The 19,053-nt window shown below is 48.2% G+C and overlaps 2 protein-coding genes across 3 annotated transcripts in view; one reads left to right on the forward strand and one right to left on the reverse strand.

Moving 5' to 3' along the window:
- Window positions 1-19,053, reverse strand: part of LOC140418952 (uncharacterized) — a 42,435-nt gene that overhangs the window by 9,826 nt on the left and 13,556 nt on the right. The gene's annotated exons all lie outside the window — the stretch shown is intronic.
- Window positions 10-19,045, forward strand: LOC140418963 (uncharacterized). 2 transcript variants are annotated; one of them, XM_072502661.1, is made up of 2 exons: window positions 10-383; window positions 16,227-19,045. In XM_072502661.1, exon 2 carries the CDS (start codon window positions 16,656-16,658, stop codon window positions 17,427-17,429), a length of 774 nt encoding a protein of 257 aa, XP_072358762.1. In that variant the 5' UTR covers window positions 10-383; window positions 16,227-16,655; the 3' UTR covers window positions 17,430-19,045. The 2 variants fall into 2 exon arrangements, with proteins under 2 accessions (XP_072358762.1, XP_072358761.1); XM_072502660.1 differs by lacking the exon at window positions 10-383 and adding an exon at window positions 1,856-1,940.

Here is a 19,053-nt window from a genome sequence, read left to right on the forward strand (position 1 = left end):
GCATGCGCAGTGCTGATGCTGGACTAGGTCAGGAGGTTTCACTGAAACCCGGTGGAGGCCCAAACTCCGAGAAGTTTCCGGGCCCGGGTTTGCATCGAGTGCCCCGGGTCAACAGCTGCGGGGTGCTCCTGGTGACAGGCCTGAGCTAACGGCCGCTGCAAACCCGCAGGGGAATATAATCAGAGATAGAGTTTGTTGTGAAACCAATCGATTATTGTAAAACAGGAGGTCAGGGTTACAGTCAACAACAACAACTCTTTATATAACACCTTTAACATCATAAATCATCCCAGTCAACTTTACAGGAACATTATAAAACACAGTGAGACACCGAGACACAAAAGGAGATATTAGGGCAGGTGACCAAAAACCTGATTAAAGAGGTAACTTTTAAGTTGAGTATTAAAATAGGGACATGAGGTGGAGGCGGCAAGGTTCAGGGAGGGAATCCAGTGCTTGGGGCCCAGGGAACTGAAAACATATTTGTTCCTTTTCACCTTGTCCTCCTTTCATTGTCTAATAATAATAGTAAAAGAGTAACACACCCAGAATTGGAATCACAGACAGGTTATTGTCTAATTGTAATTGTGACAGAGTAACACACACCAGAATTGGAATAACACAGGTTAGTGTCTAGTAATAACAGTGACAGAGTAACACACACCGGAATTGGAATAACAGGCAGGTTATTGTCCAATAATAACTGACAGAATAACGCATAACAGAATTGGAATAACAGGCAGGTTATTGTCTAATAACTGACAAAGTAACAGGGTGGCACAGTGGTTAGCCTCACAGCACCAGGGACCTGGGTTCAATTCTGACCTTGGGTCACTGTGTGGAGTTTGTACATTCTTCCTGTGTCTGCACAGATTTCCTGTTGGTGCTCTTGTTTCCTCCCACACAGTCCAAAGATGTGCAGGCTAGATGGATTGGCTATGCTAAATTTGTCCCTGGGAGGGGTTATGAGGATAGGGTGGGGCATTGAATTCAATGATCATAGAATTGTGGGCAGCATGGTAGCATAGTGGTTAGCACAATTGCTTCACAGCTCCAGGATCCCAGGTTCGATTCCCGGCTTGGGTCATTTTCTGTGCAGAGTCTGCACGTTGACCTGTGTGCGCATGGGTTTCCTCCGGGTGCTCCGGTTTCCTCCCACAGTCCAAAGATGTGCAGGTTAGGTAGATTGGCCATGCTAAATTGCCCTTGGTGTCCAAAATTGCCCTTAGTGTTGGGTGGGGTTACTGGGTGATGGGGATAGTGTGGAGGTATGGGCTTGGGTAGGGTGCTCTTTCAAAGAGCTGGTGCAGACTCGATGGGCTGAATGGCCTCCTTCTGCACTGTAAATTCTATGACACTATGACTAATTGCTACAGTGCAGAAGGAGGCCATTCGTCCCATGAGTCTGCACCGTCCCTCTGAAAGATCACACTGCCTGGGCCAATCTCCCACCCTATCCTCATAACCCCTCCCAGGGACAATTTAGCATAGCCAATCCACCTAACCTGCACATCTTTGTGTGGGCGGAAACAAGAGCACCAACAGGAAATCTGTGCAGACACAGATGTGTTCACTCACACACACTTTTATTATTGGAACAGACACTTTGTTTGTTACTCTCAAAGTGAGTGAACACTTTGCTGTTTATCCTCTGGGCCCCATCTCCACTATTATTGTCTCATTGTCCCACTGAGACTCTCACTTATTGGGCAATCAGCGAGTCAGCCTGAACCTGTGGCCGCTCTCACCAACTGTCCCGTCACAATGCCCGGGTGATTGACGGCGACTCCCGACCAATAGGAAGCGAGGGGCGGGACCGTAGCACTGGCAGCGGCTGATCCTCCAACGAAGAGAATAAGGGGCGGGGCCCGCTGTGATTGAAGCATGCGCAGTGTGGGTAATGGCGATGTAGAAACACGTTTTCTTCAGATCTGACATTGGTAAGAGGCGTTTATCAATATGGAGGGAGCGAGAGATCGCGGGAGTGGACGGAAACGTTGTGTAAAGCTGTTGCAATCGCAAACCTCGGAAAAGTTTACGGGACCCAGTTTGCACTGAGCGGAGCTGCAGCTCCTCATATTGGGCTCGGATTAACGGCCGCCATCTTTATTGGATGTGCATCAGGGCGCATGCGCGTTTGTCATCTTTGTTTCAATGAGTGGGAGGAGCTTGTTTCCCATTGTTCAGATTGGAGACAACTTGTCCATCAAACTGGATTAGTCTTTGAGTCCCAATGTCTTATTAAAAATTTTTTTTTTTAATTTAGAGTACCCAATTCATTTTTTCCAATTAAGGGGCAATTTAGTGTGTCCAATCCACCTAATCTGCACATCTTTTGGGTTGTGGGGGCGAAACCCACGCAAACACGGGAGAATGTGCAAACTCCACACGGACAGTGACCCAGAGCCGGGATCGAACCTGGGACCTAGGCGCCGTGTGACTGCAGTGCTACCACTGCTCTACCGTGCTGCCCTCTCAATGTCTTATTGATGATGCAAAGCGGTGGCAGAGATGGGAAGAAAAGGAAGCAAATCCTGCTCTCCAGATTTCACTGCCTTATGAGATATCCTGTCCCATGTGTCCAAAGCTCTGCGGCTCTGTTCAGTCACATGAAGACCCGGGGCAGAAGCTCACAACCCTGAGTCAACATCACCCTCAAATCGAGGGACTGCTGATGACAACGAGGGTCAGTGCAGCGGGGGGCATGAGCGGTCATCCTGGATCAGGGAGCAGGAGGAGGACTGACTGCGATGGATTTTGGAAACTCCTTTTACAGGATTAGACCTAAAGACATTGGAGCAGAATTAGACCATTCGGGATCATTCTTGTGAACCTCCTCTAGACCCTTTCCAAGACCAGCACATCCTTCCTTAGGTACGGGGCCCAAAACTGCTCACAAAACTCCAAATGGTGTCTGACCAGAGCCATTTGTATTAGTGAGAGGCAGCACGGTTTTGTGAAGGGGAGGTCGTGTCTCACTAACTTGATAGAGTTTTTCGAGGAGGTCACTAAGATGATTGATGCAGGTAGGGCAGTAGATGTTGTCTATATGGACTTCAGTAAGGCCTTTGACAAGGTCCCTCATGGTAGACTAGTACAAAAGGTGAAGTCACACGGGATCAGGGGTGAACTGGCAAGGTGGATACAGAACTGGCTAGGCCATAGAAGGCAGAGGGTAGCAATGGAGGGATGCTTTTCTAATTGGAGGGCTGTGACCAGTGGTGTTCCACAGGGATCAGTGCTGGGACCTTTGCTCTTTGTAGTATATATAAATGATTTGGAGGAAAATGTAACTGGTCTGATTAGTAAGTTTGCAGACGACACAAAGGTTGGTGGAATTGCGGATAGCGATGAGGACTGTCTGAGGATACAGCAGGATTTAGATTGTCTGGAGACTTGGGCGGAGAGATGGCAGATTGAGTTTAACCTGGACAAATGTGAGGTAATGCATTTTGGAAGGGCTAATGCAGGTAGGGAATATACGGTGAATGGTAGAACCCTCAAGAGTATTGAAAGTCAAAGAGATCTAGGAGTACAGGTCCACAGATCACTGAAAGGGGCTACACAGGTGGAGAAGGTAGTCAAGAAGGCATACGGCATGCTTGCCTTCATTGGCCGGGGCATTGAGTATAAGAATTGGCAAGTCATGTTGCAGCTGTATAGAACCTTAGTTAGGCCACACTTGGAGTATAGTGTTCAATTCTGGTCGCCACACTACCAGAAGGATATGGAGGCTTTAGAGAGGGTGCAGAAGAGATTTACCAGAATGTTGCCTGGTATGGAGGGCATAAGCTATGAGGAGCGATTGAATAAACTCGGTTTGTTCTCACTGGAACGAAGGAGGTTGAGGGGCGACCTGATAGAGGTATACAAAATTATGAGGGGCATAGACAGAGTGGATAGTCAGAGGCTTTTCCCCAGGGTAGAGGGGTCAATTACTAGGGGGCATAGGTTTAAGGTGAGAGGGGCAAAGTTTAGAGTAGATGTACGAGGCAAGTTTTTTACGCAGAGGGTAGTGGGTGCCTGGAACTCACTACCGGAGGAGGTAGTGGAGGCAGGGACGATAGGGACATTTAAGGGGCATCTTGACAAATATATGAATAGGATGGGAATAGAAGGATACGGACCCAGGAAGTGTAGAAGATTGTAGTTTAGTCGGGCAGTATGGTCGGCACGGGCTTGGAGGGCCGAAGGGCCTGTTCCTGTGCTGTACATTTCTTTGTTCTTTGTTCTTATACAGCCTCTGAAGCACATCCCTGGTCTTGCATTCGAGCCCTCTTGACATGAATGCTAACATTGCATTTGCCTTCTTAACTGCCGCATGAACTTGCACATTAACCTTAAGAGAATCATGAACTAGGATTCCCAAGTCCTTTTGTGCTTTTGATTTCCGAAGCATTTCCCCACTTAGAAAATAGTCTGTGCCTAAATTCCTCCTTCCAAAGTGCACAACCTCACACTTTTCCACATTGTATTTATTGTATTTTATGGAGTTTAATCCGGACAAATGTGAGGTAATGTATTTTGGAAGGTATAATGCAGGTAGGGAATATACAGTGAATGGTAGAACCCTCAAGAGTATTGTTAGTCAGAGAGATCTAGGTATACAGGTCCACAGGTCACTGAACCGGGCAACACAGGTGGAGGAGGTTGTCAAGAAGGCATAAGGCATGCTTGACTTCATTGGACGGGGCATTGAGTATAAGAATTGGCAGGTCATGTTGCAGCTGCATAGAACCTTAGTTAGGCCACACTTGGAGTATAGTGTTCAATTCTGGTCGCCACACTACCAGAAGGATGTGGAGGCTTTAGAGAGGGTGCAGAAGAGATTTACCAGGATGTTGCCTGGTATGGAGGGCATTAGCTATGAGGAGCGGTTGAATAAACTTGGTTTGTTCTCACTGGAACGACGGAGGTTGAGGGGTGACCAGATAGTGATCTACAAAATTATGAGGGGCATAGACAGAGTGGATTTTCCCCAGAGTCGAAGGGTCAACTACTCGGGGGCATTGGTTTAAGGTGCGAGGGGCAAGGTTTAGAGGAGATCTACGAGGCAAGTTTTTTTACACAGTGGGTAGTGGGTGCCTGGAACTCGCTGCCGGAGGAGGTGGTGGAAGTAGGGACGATAGTGACATTTAAGGGGCATAGAACATATAGAACATAGAACAATACAGCGCAGTACAGGCCCTTCGGCCCACGATGTTGCACCGAAACAAAAGCCATCTAACCTACACTATGCCATTATCATCCATATGTTTATCCAATAAACTTTTAAATGCCCTCAATGTTGGCGAGTTCACTACTGTAGCAGGTAGGGCATTCCACGGCCTCACTACTCTTTGCGTAAAGAACCTACCTCTGACCTCTGTCCTATATCTATTACCCCTCAGTTTAAAGTTATGTCCCCTCGTGCCAGCCATATCCATCCGCGGGAGAAGGCTCTCACTGTCCACCCTATCCAACCCCCTGATCATTTTGTATGCCTCTATTAAGTCTCCTCTTAACCTTCTTCTCTCCAACGAAAACAACCTCAAGTCCGTCAGCCTTTCCTCATAAGATTTTCCCTCCATACCAGGCAACATCCTGGTAAATCTCCTCTGCACCCGCTCCAAAGCCTCCACGTCCTTCCTATAATGCGGTGACCAGAACTGTACGCAATACTCCAAATGCGGCCGGACCAGAGTTCTGTACAGCTGCAACATGACCTCTCGACTCCGGAACTCAATCCCTCTACCAATAAAGGCCAACACTCCATAGGCCTTCTTCACAACCCTATCAACCTGGGTGGCCACTTTCAGGGATCTATGTACATGGACACCTAGATCCCTCTGCTCAGCCACACTTTCAAGAACTTTACCATTAGCCAAATATTCCGCATTCCTGTTATTCCTTCCAAAGTGAATCACCTCACACTTCTCTACATTAAACTCCATTTGCCACCTCTCAGCCCAGCTCTGCAGCTTATCTATATCCCTCTGTAACCTGCTACATCCTTCCACACTATCGACAACACCACCGACTTTAGTATCATCTGCAAATTTACTCACCCACCCTTCTGTGCCTTCCTCTAGGTCATTGATAAAAATGACAAACAGCAACGGCCCCAGAACAGATCCTTGTGGTACTCCACTTGTGACTGTACTCCATTCTGAACATTTCCCATCAACCACCACCCTCTGTCTTCTTTCAGCTAGCCAATTTCTGATCCACATCTCTAAATCACCCTCAATCCCCAGCCTCCGTATTTTTTGCAATAGCCTACCGTGGGGAACCTTATCAAACGCTTGGCTGAAATCCATATACACCACATCAACTGCTCTACCCTCGTCTACCTGTTCAGTCACCTTCTCAAAGAACTCAATAAGGTTTGTGAGGCATGACCTACCCTTCACAAAGCCATGCTGACTATCCCTGATCATATCATTCCTATCTAGATGATTATAAATCTTGTCCCTTATAATCCCCTCCAAGACTTTACCCACTACAGACGTGAGGCTCACCGGTCTATAGTTGCCGGGGTTGTCTCTGCTCCCCTTTTTGAACAAAGGGACCACATTTGCTGTCCTCCAGTCCTCTGGCACTATTCCTGTAGCCAATGATGACATAAAAATCAAAGCCAAAGGTCCAGAAATCTCTTCCCTGGCCTCCCAGAGAATCCTAGGATAAATCCCATCAGGTCCCGGGGACTTATCTATTTTCAGCCTGTCCAGAATTGCCAACACCTCTTCCCTACGTACCTCAATGCCATCTATTCTATTAGCCTGGGACTCAGCATTCTCCTCCACAACATTATCTTTTTCCTGAGTGAATACTGACGAAAAATATTCATTTAGTATCTCGCCTATCTCTTCAGACTCCACACACAATTTCCCATCCCTGTCCTTGACTGGTCCTACTCTTTCCCTAGTCATTCGCTTATTCCTGACATACCTATAGAAAGCTTTTGGGTTTTCCTTGATCCTTCCTGCCAAATACTTCTCATGTCCCCTCCTTGCTCGTCTTAGCTCTCTCTTTAGATCCTTCCTCGCTACCTTGTAACTATCCATCGCCCCAACCGAAACTTCACACTTCATCTTCACATAGGCCTCCTTCTTCCTCTTAACAAGAGATTCCACTTCCCTGGTAAACCACGGTTCCCTCGCTCGACGCCTTCCTCCCTGTCTGACCGGTACATACTTATCAAGAACACGCAGTAGCTGATCCTTGAACAAGCCCCACTTATCCAGTGTGCCCAACACTTGCAGCCTACTTCTCCACCTTATCCCCCCCAAGTCACGTCTAATGGCATCATAATTGCCCTTCCCCCAGCTATAACTCTTGCCCTGCGGTGTATACTTATCCCTTTCCATCATTAACGTAAACGTCACCGAATTGTGGTCACTGTCCCCAAAGTGCTCTCCTACCTCCAAATCCAACACCTGGCCTGGTTCATTACCCAAAACCAAATCCAACGTGGCCTTGCATCTTGTTGGCCTGTCAACATATTGTTTCAGGAAACCCTCCTGCACACACTGTACAAAAAACGACCCATCTATTGTACTCGAACTATATCTTTTCCATTCAATATTTGGAAAGTTAAAGTCTCCCATAATAACTACCCTGTTACTTTCGCTCATATCCAGAATCATCTTCGCCATCCTTTCCTCTACATCCCTAGAACTATTAGGAGGCCTATAAAAAACTCCCAACAGGGTGACCTCTCCTTTCCTGTTTCTAACTTCAGCCAATACTACCTCGGAAGAAGAGTCCCCATCTAGCATCCTCTCCGCCACCGTAATACTGCTCTTGACTAGCAGCGCCACACCTGCCCCTCTTTTGCCTCCTTCTCTGAGCTTACTAAAACACCTAAACCCCGGAACCTGCAACATCCATTCCTGTCCCTGCTCTATCCATGTCTCCGAAATGGCCACAACATCGAAGTCCCAGGTACCAACCCACGCTGCCAGTTCCCCTACCTTGTTTCGTATACTCCTGGCATTGAAGTAGACACACTTCAAACCACCTACCTGAACGCTGGCCCCCTCCTGCGACGTCAAATCTGTGCTCCTGACCTCTATACTCTCATTCTCCCTTACCCTAAAACTACAATCCAGGTTCCCATGCCCCTGCTGCATTAGTTTAAACCCCCCCAAAGAGCACTAACAAATCTCCCCCCCAGGATATTTGTGCCCCTCAGGTTCAGATGTAGACCATCCTGTCTGTAGAGGTCCCACCTTCCCCAGAAAGAGCCCCAGTTATCCAAAAATCTGAAACCCTCCCTCCTGCACCATCCCTGTAGCCACGTGTTTAAATGCTCTCTCTCCCTATTCCTCATGTCACTTATCACGTGGCACGGGCAACAACCCAGAGATAACAACTCTGTTTGTTCTAGTTCTGAGCTTCCATCCTAGCTCCCTGAAAGCCTGCCTGACATCCTTGTCCCCTTTCCTACCTATGTCGTTGGTGCCAATGTGGACCACGACTTGGGGCTGCTCCCCCTCCCCCCTAAGGACCCGGAAAACACGATCGAGACATCACGTACCCTTGCACCTGGGAGGCAACATACCAAACGTGAGTCTCTCACGCTCCCACAAAATCTCCTATCTGTGCCCCTGACTATAGAGTCCCCAATTACTAATGCTCTGCTCCTCTCCCCCCTTCCCTTCTGAGCAACAGGGACAGACTCCGTGCCAGAGGCCCGTACCCCATGGCTTACCCCTGGTAAGTCCCCCCCCCCACAAGTATCCAAAGCGGTATACTTGTTTCTCAGGGGAACGACCGCAGGGGATCCCTGCACTGACTGTTTTTTCCCAGTCCCTCTTACAGTTACCCACCTATCTCCAATCTTTGGTGTAACTAATTCCCTGAAGCTGCTATCTATGACCCCTTCTGCCTCCCGAATGATCCGAAGTTCTTCCAACTCCAGCTCCAGTTCCCTAACTCGGTCTTGGAGGAGCTGGAGATGGCAGCACTTCCTGCAGGTAAAATCAGCAGGGACACTAACTGCATCCCTCACCTCAAACATCCTGCAGGAGGAACATTGTACTCCCTTCCCTGCCATTCCTCTAACTTTCTACCAAGATCTGGCTAACAACTAAATTAAATTTTTATAAAAAATAATAATAATATAATAAAAATATGGTACTTACCTCAGACCAATGGGTTTTATTATTAGGTTAGAGGAGGAGGGCGGGTGGGAGACACTACACGTGTAGTGTCTCGGGTTTCCTCTCCACCAGAATTTATTGGTGAGGGTCTTCCCAGACGTCCGCGGGTCGACTTCCTGATCCCGCCTAAAAAACTAATTTAAAGAAAAGAGAAAAAGTCTCAGCTCCTGCTGAAACTGACTCACCACTCACCAGCTGCTCTCACGCCGCCGAAATCGACTGGCCTGCCCCTGCAAAGAGAAGTGCTTTTAAAGGTTGACTTACCTCCCAGCACCCTCCTTCCGCAATGCTCCCGCTGAAACTGACTAACCAGCTGCTCTCACGCCGCCGAAATCGACTGGCCTGCCCCTGCAAAGAGAAGTGCTTTTAAAGGTTGACTTACCTCCCAGCACCCTCCTTCCGCAATGCTCCCGCTGAAACTGACTAACCAGCTGCTCTCACGCCACCGAAATCGACTGGCCTGCCCCTGCAAAGAGAAGTGCTTTTAAAGGTTGACTTACCTCCCAGCACCCTCCTTCCGCAATGCTCCCGCTGAAACTGACTAACCAGCTGCTCTCACGCCGCCGAAATCGACTGGCCTGCCCCTGCAAAGAGAAGTACTTTTAAAGGTTGACTTACCTCCCAGCACCCTCCTTCCGCAATGCTCCCGCTGAAACTGACTAACCAGCTGCTCTCACGCCGCCGAAATCGACTGGCCTGCCCCTGCAAAGAGAAGTGCTTTTAAAGGTTGACTTACCTCCCAGCACCCTCCTTCCGCAATGCTCCCGCTGAAACTGACTAACCAGCTGCTCTCACGCCGCCGAAATCGACTGGCCTGCCCCTGCAAAGAGAAGTACTTTTAAAGGTTGACTTACCTCCCAGCACCCTCCTTCCGCAATGCTCCCGCTGAAACTGACTAACCAGCTGCTCTCACGCCACCGAAATCGACTGGCCTGCCCCTGCAAAGAGAAGTGCTTTTAAAGGTTGACTTACCTCCCAGCACCCTCCTTCCGCAATGCTCCCGCTGAAACTGACTAACCAGCTGCTCTCACGCCGCCGAAATCGACTGGCCTGCCCCTGCAAAGAGAAGTGCTTTTAAAGGTTGACTTACCTCCCAGCACCCTCCTTCCGCAATGCTCCCGCTGAAACTGACTAACCAGCTGCTCTCACGCCACCGAAATCGACTGGCCTGCCCCTGCAAAGAGAAGTGCTTTTAAAGGTTGACTTACCTCCCAGCACCCTCCTTCCGCAATGCTCCCGCTGAAACTGACTAACCAGCTGCTCTCACGCCGCCGAAATCGACTGGCCTGCCCCTGCAAAGAGAAGTGCTTTTAAAGGTTGACTTACCTCCCAGCACCCTCCTTCCGCAATGCTCCCGCTGAAACTGACTAACCAGCTGCTCTCACGCCACCGAAATCGACTGGCCTGCCCCTGCAAAGAGAAGTGCTTTTAAAGGTTGACTTACCTCCCAGCACCCTCCTTCCGCAATGCTCCCGCTGAAACTGACTAACCAGCTGCTCTCACGCCGCCGAAATCGACTGGCCTGCCCCTGCAAAGAGAAGTACTTTTAAAGGTTGACTTACCTCCCAGCACCCTCCTTCCGCAATGCTCCCGCTGAAACTGACTAACCAGCTGCTCTCACGCCACCGAAATCGACTGGCCTGCCCCTGCAAAGAGAAGTGCTTTTAAAGGTTGACTTACCTCCCAGCACCCTCCTTCCGCAATGCTCCCGCTGAAACTGACTAACCAGCTGCTCTCACGCCGCCGAAATCGACTGGCCTGCCCCTGCAAAGAGAAGTACTTTTAAAGGTTGACTTACCTCCCAGCACCCTCCTTCCGCAATGCTCCCGCTGAAACTGACTAACCAGCTGCTCTCACGCCACCGAAATCGACTGGCCTGCCCCTGCAAAGAGAAGTGCTTTTAAAGGTTGACTTACCTCCCAGCACCCTCCTTCCGCAATGCTCCCGCAGAAACTGACTAACCAGCTGCTCTAACGCCGCCGAAATCGACTCAAATACATGAATAGGATGGGAATAGAGGGATACGGACTCAGAAAGTGTAGAAGATTTTAGTTTAGACAGGCAGCATGTTTGGCACAGGCTTGGATGGCCGAAGGGCCTGTTCCTGTGCTGTACTTTTCTTTGTTCTTTATTTCATTTGCCACTTCATTGCCCACTCTCCTAGCTTGTCCAAGTCCTTCTGCAGCCCTCTTGCTTCCTCAATACTACCTGTCCCTCCACAGATCTTTGTATCATGTGCAAACTTAGCAACAGTGCCTTCAGTACCTTCTTCCAGATCATTCATGTATATTGTGAAAAGTTGTGATCCCAGCACAGACACCTGAGGTACATCACTAGTCACCGGCTGTCATCCTGAAAAAGACCCCTTTATCCCCACTCTCTGCCTTCTGCCGGTCAGCCAATCCTCTATCTTACTCTTAACACCATGAACTCTTAACATATTTAACAGTCTCCTCTGCGGCACCTTGTCAAAGGCCTTCTGGAAATCTAAATAAATCACGTCCTTTGTCTAAGTTCCTTGTTACTTCCTCAAAGAACTCTAACAGATTTGTCAGACATGACCTCCCTTTGACAAAGCTGTGCTGACTCAGACCTACTTTACCATGCACTTCCAAGTACTCCGCGATCTCGTCTTTAATAACGGACTCTAAAATCTTACCAATGACCGAAGTCAGGCTAACTGGCCCATAACTTCCCATCTTTTCCCTCCCTCCCTTCTTAAACAGCAGTGTTACATTAGCCACTTTCCAGTCCTCTGGGACCCTTCCTGCCTCCAGTGATTTCTGAAAGATCACCACCAATGCCTCCACAATTTTCTCAGCTATCTCTTTTAGAACCCTGGGGTGTAGTCCATCCGGTCCAGGTGGTTTATCCACCTTCAGACCTTTCAGTTTCCCCAGAACCTTTCACCTTATTGATGGCCGCTGCACTCACCTTGGCCCCCTGATTCTCCTGGATCTCTGGCATCCCACTGGTGTCTTCCACCGTGAAGACTGATGAAATGTAACTGTTCAGTTGCTCTGCCAATTCTTTGTTTCCTATTATTACTTCTCCAGCCACATTTTCCAGTGGTCCAATGTCTATTTTTGCCTCTCTCTTACCTTTTATATATTGAAAAAAACTCTTCACATCTTCACTTATTACTAGCTGGTTTGCACTCATATTTCATCTTCCTTTATTGCTTTTATAGATGTCCTCTGATCACTTTTAAAGGCTTCCCAATCCTCTGGTTTCCCACTAAAACTCGCCAATTTGTATGCTTTTTCTTTTATGCTGTCCTTGACTTCCCTCGTCAACCATGGATGCCTTGTCCTCCCCTTTAACACGTTTCCTCCTGCTTGGGATGAATTTCTGTTGTGAATTGGACATTTTGAAATCTCTCTCAGTGTACCCGAACAGGGGCCGGAATGTGGCGACTAGGGGCTTTTCACAGTAACTTGATTGCAGTGTTAATGTAAGCTTGTGACAATAAAAATTATTATATTATAATTGGGGGATAAAATTCATGCAGATTTGCGGCTCCACAAAGTGTTTCCAACTCCTCCCACACATCTCCTTAACAGGTTGGCACATTTATTTGTCTTAACTAAAAGGATGCTCACTGGTGGCATGGTGGCGCAGCGGTTAACACTGCTGTCTCACGGCACCGAGGACTGGGTTCGATCCCAGCCCCGGGTCACGATCCATGGGGATTTTGCACATCTCTGCACATTCTCCCCATGTCTAGGTGGATTGGCCACGCTAAATTGCCCCTGAATTGGAAAAAAATAATTGACGTTGAAGGGGCATCGTGACAAATACATGATAGGATGGGAATAGAGGGATACGGACCCCGGAAGTGTCGAAGATTTTAGTTTAGGCCGTCAGCATGGTCGGCGCAGGCTTAGAGGGCCGAAGGGCCTGTTCCTGCGCTGTACTTTTCTTTGTTCTTTGTTATTCTAAATTTATTTTAAAAAAGGATGGTCTCTTTCCTAATGTTCACAATTAAAGGGGTGGGTTCCCCAGGAGATGGCTGACATTTCAGGGGACATTAAATTAATAATGGTGGTCACGAATGGACGGGGATCTGCATATTTTCGGCTCCATAGAGGGACAAGGCAGGGATGCCCTCTGTCCCCATTATTGTTTGCACTGGCGATTGAGCCCCTGGCGATAGCGTTGAGGGGTTCCAAGAAGTGGAGGGGAGTACTTAGAGGAGGAGGAGAAGAACACCGGGTATCTTTGTATGCGGACGATTTGTTACTATATGTGGCAGACCCGGCGGAGGGGATGCCAGAAATAATGCGGATACTTGGGAGTTTGGGGATTTTTCAGGGTATAAATTGAACATGGGGAAAAGTGAGTTGTTTGTGGTGCATCCAGGGGAGCAGAGTAGAGAAATAGAGGACCTACCATTGAGGAAGGTAACAAGGGACTTTTGTTACCTGGGGATCCAGATAGCCAAGAATTGGGGCGCATTGCATAGGTTAAATTTAACGCGGTTGGTGGAACAAATGGAGAAGGATTTCAAGAGATGGGATATGGTATCCCTGTCACTGGCAGGGAGGGTGCAGGCGGTTAAGATGGTGGTCCTCCCGAGATTCCTCTTTGTGTTTCAGTGCCTCCCGGTGGTGATCACGAAGGCTTTTTTTTAAAGGATCGAAAAGAGCATCATGGGTTTTGTGTGGGCCGGGAAGACCCCGAGGGTGAGGAAGGGATTCTTACAGCGTAGCAGGGATAGGGGGGGGCTGGCAATACCGAGCCTAAGTGAGTATTATTGGGCCGCTAATATTTCAATGGTGAGTAAGTGGATGGGAGAGGAGGAGGGAGCGGCGTGGAAGAGATTAGAGAGGGCGTCCTGTAGGGGGACTAGCCTACAGGCTATGGTGACAGCCCCATTGCCGTTCTCACCGAGGAACTACACCACAAGCCCGGTGGTGGTGGCTACACTGAAGATTTGGGGACAGTGGAGACGGCATAGGGGAAAGACTGGAGCCTTGGGGGGGTCCCCGATAAGAAACAACCATAGGTTTGCCCCGGGGAGAATGGATGGGGGATATGGAATGTGGCAAAGAGCAGGAATAACGCAACTGAAAGATCTGTTTGTGGATGGGAAGTTTGCGAGTCTGGGAGCGCTGACCGAGAAATATGGGTTGCCCCAAGGGAATGCATTCAGGTATATGCAACTGAGGGCTTTTGTGAGGCAACAGGTGAGGGAATTCCCGCAGCTCCCGACACAAGAGGTGCAGGACAGAGTGATCTCAAAGACATGGGTGGGGGATGGTAAGGTGTCAGATATATATAGGGAAATGAGGGACGAAGGGGAGACTATGGTAGATGAACTAAAAGGGAAATGGGAAGAAGAGCTGGGGGAGGAGATCGAGGAGGGGCTGTGGGCAGATGCCCTAAGCAGGGTAAACTCGTCGTCCTCGTGTGCCAGGCTAAGCCTGATTCAGTTTAAGGTATTATACAGGGCGCATATGACTGGAGCACGGCTCAGTAAATTTTTGGGGGTTGAGGATAGGTGTGCGAGGTGCTCGAGAAGCCCAGCGAATCATACCCATATGTTTTGGTCATGCCCGGCACTACAGGGGTTTTGGATGGGGGTGACAAAGGTGCTTTCAAAAGTAGTAGGGGTCCGGGTCGAACCAAGCTGGGGGTTGGCTATATTTGGGGTTGCACAAGAGCCGGGAGTGCAGGAGGCGAGAGAGGCCGATGTTTTGGCCTTTGCGTCCCTAGTAGCCCGGCGTAGGATATTGCTAATGTGGAAAGAAGCCAAGCCCCCGGGGGTGGAGACCTGGATAAATAACATGGCAGGGTTTATAAAGCTAGAGCGGATTAAGTTCGTCCTAAGGGGGTCGGCTCAAGGGTTCACCAGGCGGTGGCAACCGTTCGTCGAATACCTCGCAGAAAGATAGATGGAATGGAAAAAAGAAGGCAGCAGCAGCAGCCCAGGGTGGGGATGGGGGGGGGGGGGGGGGGGGAGGTGGGAGAGGGGGGGGGGGGGAGGAGGAACCAGAAGGACTCTCAGGGTTGTTAATATATATACTGTATAATATGTATAGGTCGTTGCTACAGATAATTATATATTGGACTGTTAAATTATATTTTTGGAGAGTGTTACTTGTGATAAGGCAGTTGCCAATTAGGGTTAGTTTTCATTTTTGTTATTTATTATTTATTCATTTTCTGTTTATAAAATAGGTCATTGTTATTTGTGTTGTTATAATATTGTGTAAAGGATGCACAATGTACTGTGTTGGTTGACCAAAAATTTTCAATAAAATATTTTTTTTTTTTTAAATTAATAATGAACAGAGATATGTCTAGTGTTGTTACATGGTACAGATTAGATATATTATTTACAGTTTGTAATAAAGTAAATGTATTATTATTTCTCATCTTGTAATATAAGACTGCAGCGACATTATAGATTTCCAGTCATCTCTTCCCTCAGAGGGTTGTTAGTCTTTGGATTTCTCTTCCACAGGGACCAGTTGTATCTGGGGGTCATTGAATATATTGAAGCACAAGTTGGACAGATATTTTATTAACAATGGAGTTAAGGGTTATGGGGATCAGGTCGGAAAATAGAGAGAAAGCAGAGATGAGGAGGAATTTCTTCACTCGAGGATGTGGGAAAGCTTTGGAATTCTCTACCCAGAGGAATGTGGAGCCTCAGTCATCGGGTATGTTCAAGACAAATATTGACAGGTTTCTAGATATTGAAGATATCGAGGGATATGTGGATCGTGTGGGAAAATGGTGCTGAGGTAGATCGGCCATGGATCTCAATGAATAGTTGAGCAGAGCCGCTGGGCTGAATGGTCTACTCTTGCTCCTATTCTAATCTCTGTGTCCTGGTCAGGAAGCAATGAGCTGAGCTTGGATCTGTCAATCACCATGAATCAGCACCTTCAGGAGAATTGGGAGGGTGAATATTAGATACAGCAGAGTGAGAATGGAGGCAGATTGTGTGGGATGGAGATTTATAGCTTTTGGAGAACGAGAGAGGAAATAATGTTCCACAGGAACTAGAATTGTCTGTTCTGAATTTTTATCCTGTATTAACAATGATGATTTTGTAAATTGTTTTCAAAGGATATTGGAAGAGGAGGAATTACAGACAGAAATCTCAAACATCACGTCTCGATGTGACAAACTCACTCGATTCCTTCTGATCTGAATATCATCGGCGAGAAGGAGAAATGTTTGTCCGAACTGTCAACTTCCAAAGAATTTTAAACGTGAGTGTGACTGGAAAAGCACTGCGACCCACACAACCCACACCCGAGTGAGAGTGTTCCAGTGAACTGACTGTGGAAACATCAGTGTGACTGGAAAAGCACCGAGACCCACACCCGAGTGAGAGAGTTCCAGTGAACTGACTGTGGAAAGAGTTTCAACCAGATACACAGCCTGAAAAAACATCACACCATTCAGAGTGAGGAGAGACAGTGCACATGTTCTGTGTGTAGACAAAACTTCCACTGATTGTCCAATCTGGAGAGACACGAGGAGGCCCAAAACATGGAGAAACTGTGGAAATGTGGTGACTCTGGGAAGCGATACAGAGTCCCATCTCAGCTGGAGGTTCACACTGGGGAGAGGCCATTCACCTGCTCTCAGTGTGGGAAGGGATTCACTCGGTTATCAAGTCTGCAGAGACACCAGCGAGTTCACACTGGGGAGAGGCCATTCACCTGCTCTCAATGTGGAAAGGAATTCAGTCATTCATCCACCTTGCAGACACATCAGCGAGTTCACACTGGGGAGAGGCCGTTCATCTGCTCTCAGTGTGAGAAGGGGTTCATTGATTCATCCAGCCTGCAGAAACATCAGCGAGTTCACACTGGGGAGAGGCCATTCACCTGCTCTCAATGCGGGAAGGGATTCACTCAGTTACCCAGCCTGCAGTCACACCAACGAGTTCACACTGGGGAGAAGCCATTCACTTGCTCTCGGTGTGGGCAGAGATTCTGTACTTCATTCACCCTGCGGAGACATCAGCGAATTCACACTGGGGAGAGGCCATTCTCCTGCTCTCAATGCGGGAAGGGATTCACTCAGTTATCCACCCTGCAGTCACACCAGCGAATTCACACTGGGGAGAAGCCATTCACCTGTTCTCAGTGTGAGAAGGGATTCATTGATTCATCCACTCTGCGGAGACATCAGCGAGTTCACACTGGGGAGACGTCATTCATCTGCTCTCAGTGTGGGAAGGGATTCTGTGATTTTTCCATCCTGGAGAGACACCAGCAAGTTCACACTGAGGAGAGGCCATTCGCCTGCTTTCAGTGAGGGAAGGGATTTATTGCTTCATCCCCTTGCGGAAACATAAGCGGATTCACACTCGGGAGAACCATTCATCTGCTCCCTCTGTGGGAATGGATTCACACAGTTATCCAGTCTGCAGACACACCAGCGAGTTCACACTGGGAGAGGCCATTCACCTGCTCTCAGTGTGGGAAGGGATTACATAGAAAATAGGAGCAGGAAGAGGCAATTTGGCCCTTCGAGCCTGCTCCACCATTCATGATGATCGTGGCTTGTCTCCAACTCAATAGCCCAATCCCGCTTTCCCCTCCATATCCTTTGATCTCCTTCGCCGTAAGTGCTATATCTAACTGCTTCTGCTGTGTGGGCAGCACAGTGGTTAGCACTGTGGCTTTACAGCGCCAGGGTCTCCGGTTCAATTCCCGGCTGGGTCACTGTCTGGAGTCTGCACGTTCTCCCTGCGTCTGCGTGGGTTTCCCCCGGGTGCTCCGGTTTCCTCCCACTAGTCGCGAAAGACGTGCTGTTAGGTAATTTGGACATTCTAAATTCTCCCTCCGTGTACCCGAACAGGCGCCGGAATGTGGCGACTTGGGGCTTTTCACAGTAACTTCATTGCAATGTAAGCCTACTTGTGACAATAAAGAATATTATTATTCTTGAAAACATACAATGCAATGGCCTCAACTATTTCAACGAACAAAGAAGAACAATACAGCGCAGGAACATGCCCTTTGGTCATTGAATATATTGAAGCTCAAGTTTGACAGATACTTTATTGGCCCTCTAAGCCTGTGCCGGTCATGATACAGATCTTTGCCAAAACCCTCAGCACTTCCTTGTGCCGAATCCCTCTATACCCATCCTATCCACGTGTTTGTCAAGATGCCTTTTGAACGCCGTTAATGTATCTGTTTCCATAACCTCCCCTGGCAATGTGTTCCAGGCACTCACCACCCTCTGCGTAAAATAACCTGCCTCGCACATCTCCTCTAAACTTTGCCCCAGGGACCTTAAACCTGTGCACCCTGATGACTGACCCCTCCAACGTGGGAAAGAGTGCTTGCACATCAACTCTATAATCTTGTGGACTCTATCAGGTCATCCCTCAACCTCCGTCTTTCTAATGAAAACAGTCCGAGTCTATTCAGTCTCTCCACATAGCTAACACCGTCAAGACCAGGCAACATCCTGGTAAACCTCCTCTTCACCCTCTCCAAAGCCTGCACATCCTTCTGGTAGGGTGGCGACCAGAATTGTGCGCAATATTCCAAGTGTGGCCTTAACAAGGTTCTATAGAACTGTAGCATGACTTGCTAGTTTTTATACCCCCGTCCAAGGAAGGCAAGCATTCCTAAGCTTGTGTTGCCACCTTCAAAGATCTGTGAACCTGTGCGCCCAGATCTCTCTGACTTTCTATATTCCTAAGAGTTTTCCCATTTACGGAATATGTCCCCTCTACGTTAGACCTACCAAAATGCATTACCTCACATTTGTCCGGATTAAACTCTATTTGCCATTTCTCTGCCCAAGTCTCCAACCTATCTAGGTCCTGCTGTATCTTCTGACGATCCTCAACACCAACCTGGTGTTAATGTAAGCCTACTTGTGATAAGAATAAAGATTATTATTATTAACCTGCACTGCCACT

The sequence above is a fragment of the Scyliorhinus torazame genome, chromosome 5 (genome assembly GCF_047496885.1).
Source record: "Scyliorhinus torazame isolate Kashiwa2021f chromosome 5, sScyTor2.1, whole genome shotgun sequence".
Taxonomy (NCBI): domain Eukaryota; kingdom Metazoa; phylum Chordata; class Chondrichthyes; order Carcharhiniformes; family Scyliorhinidae; genus Scyliorhinus; species Scyliorhinus torazame.

What these genes read in the sequence shown, in the direction of transcription:
- LOC140418963 (XM_072502661.1), top strand. Translation starts at nt 16,656, where the DNA reads ATGGAGAAACTGTGGAAATGTGGTGACTCTGGGAAGCGATACAGAGTC.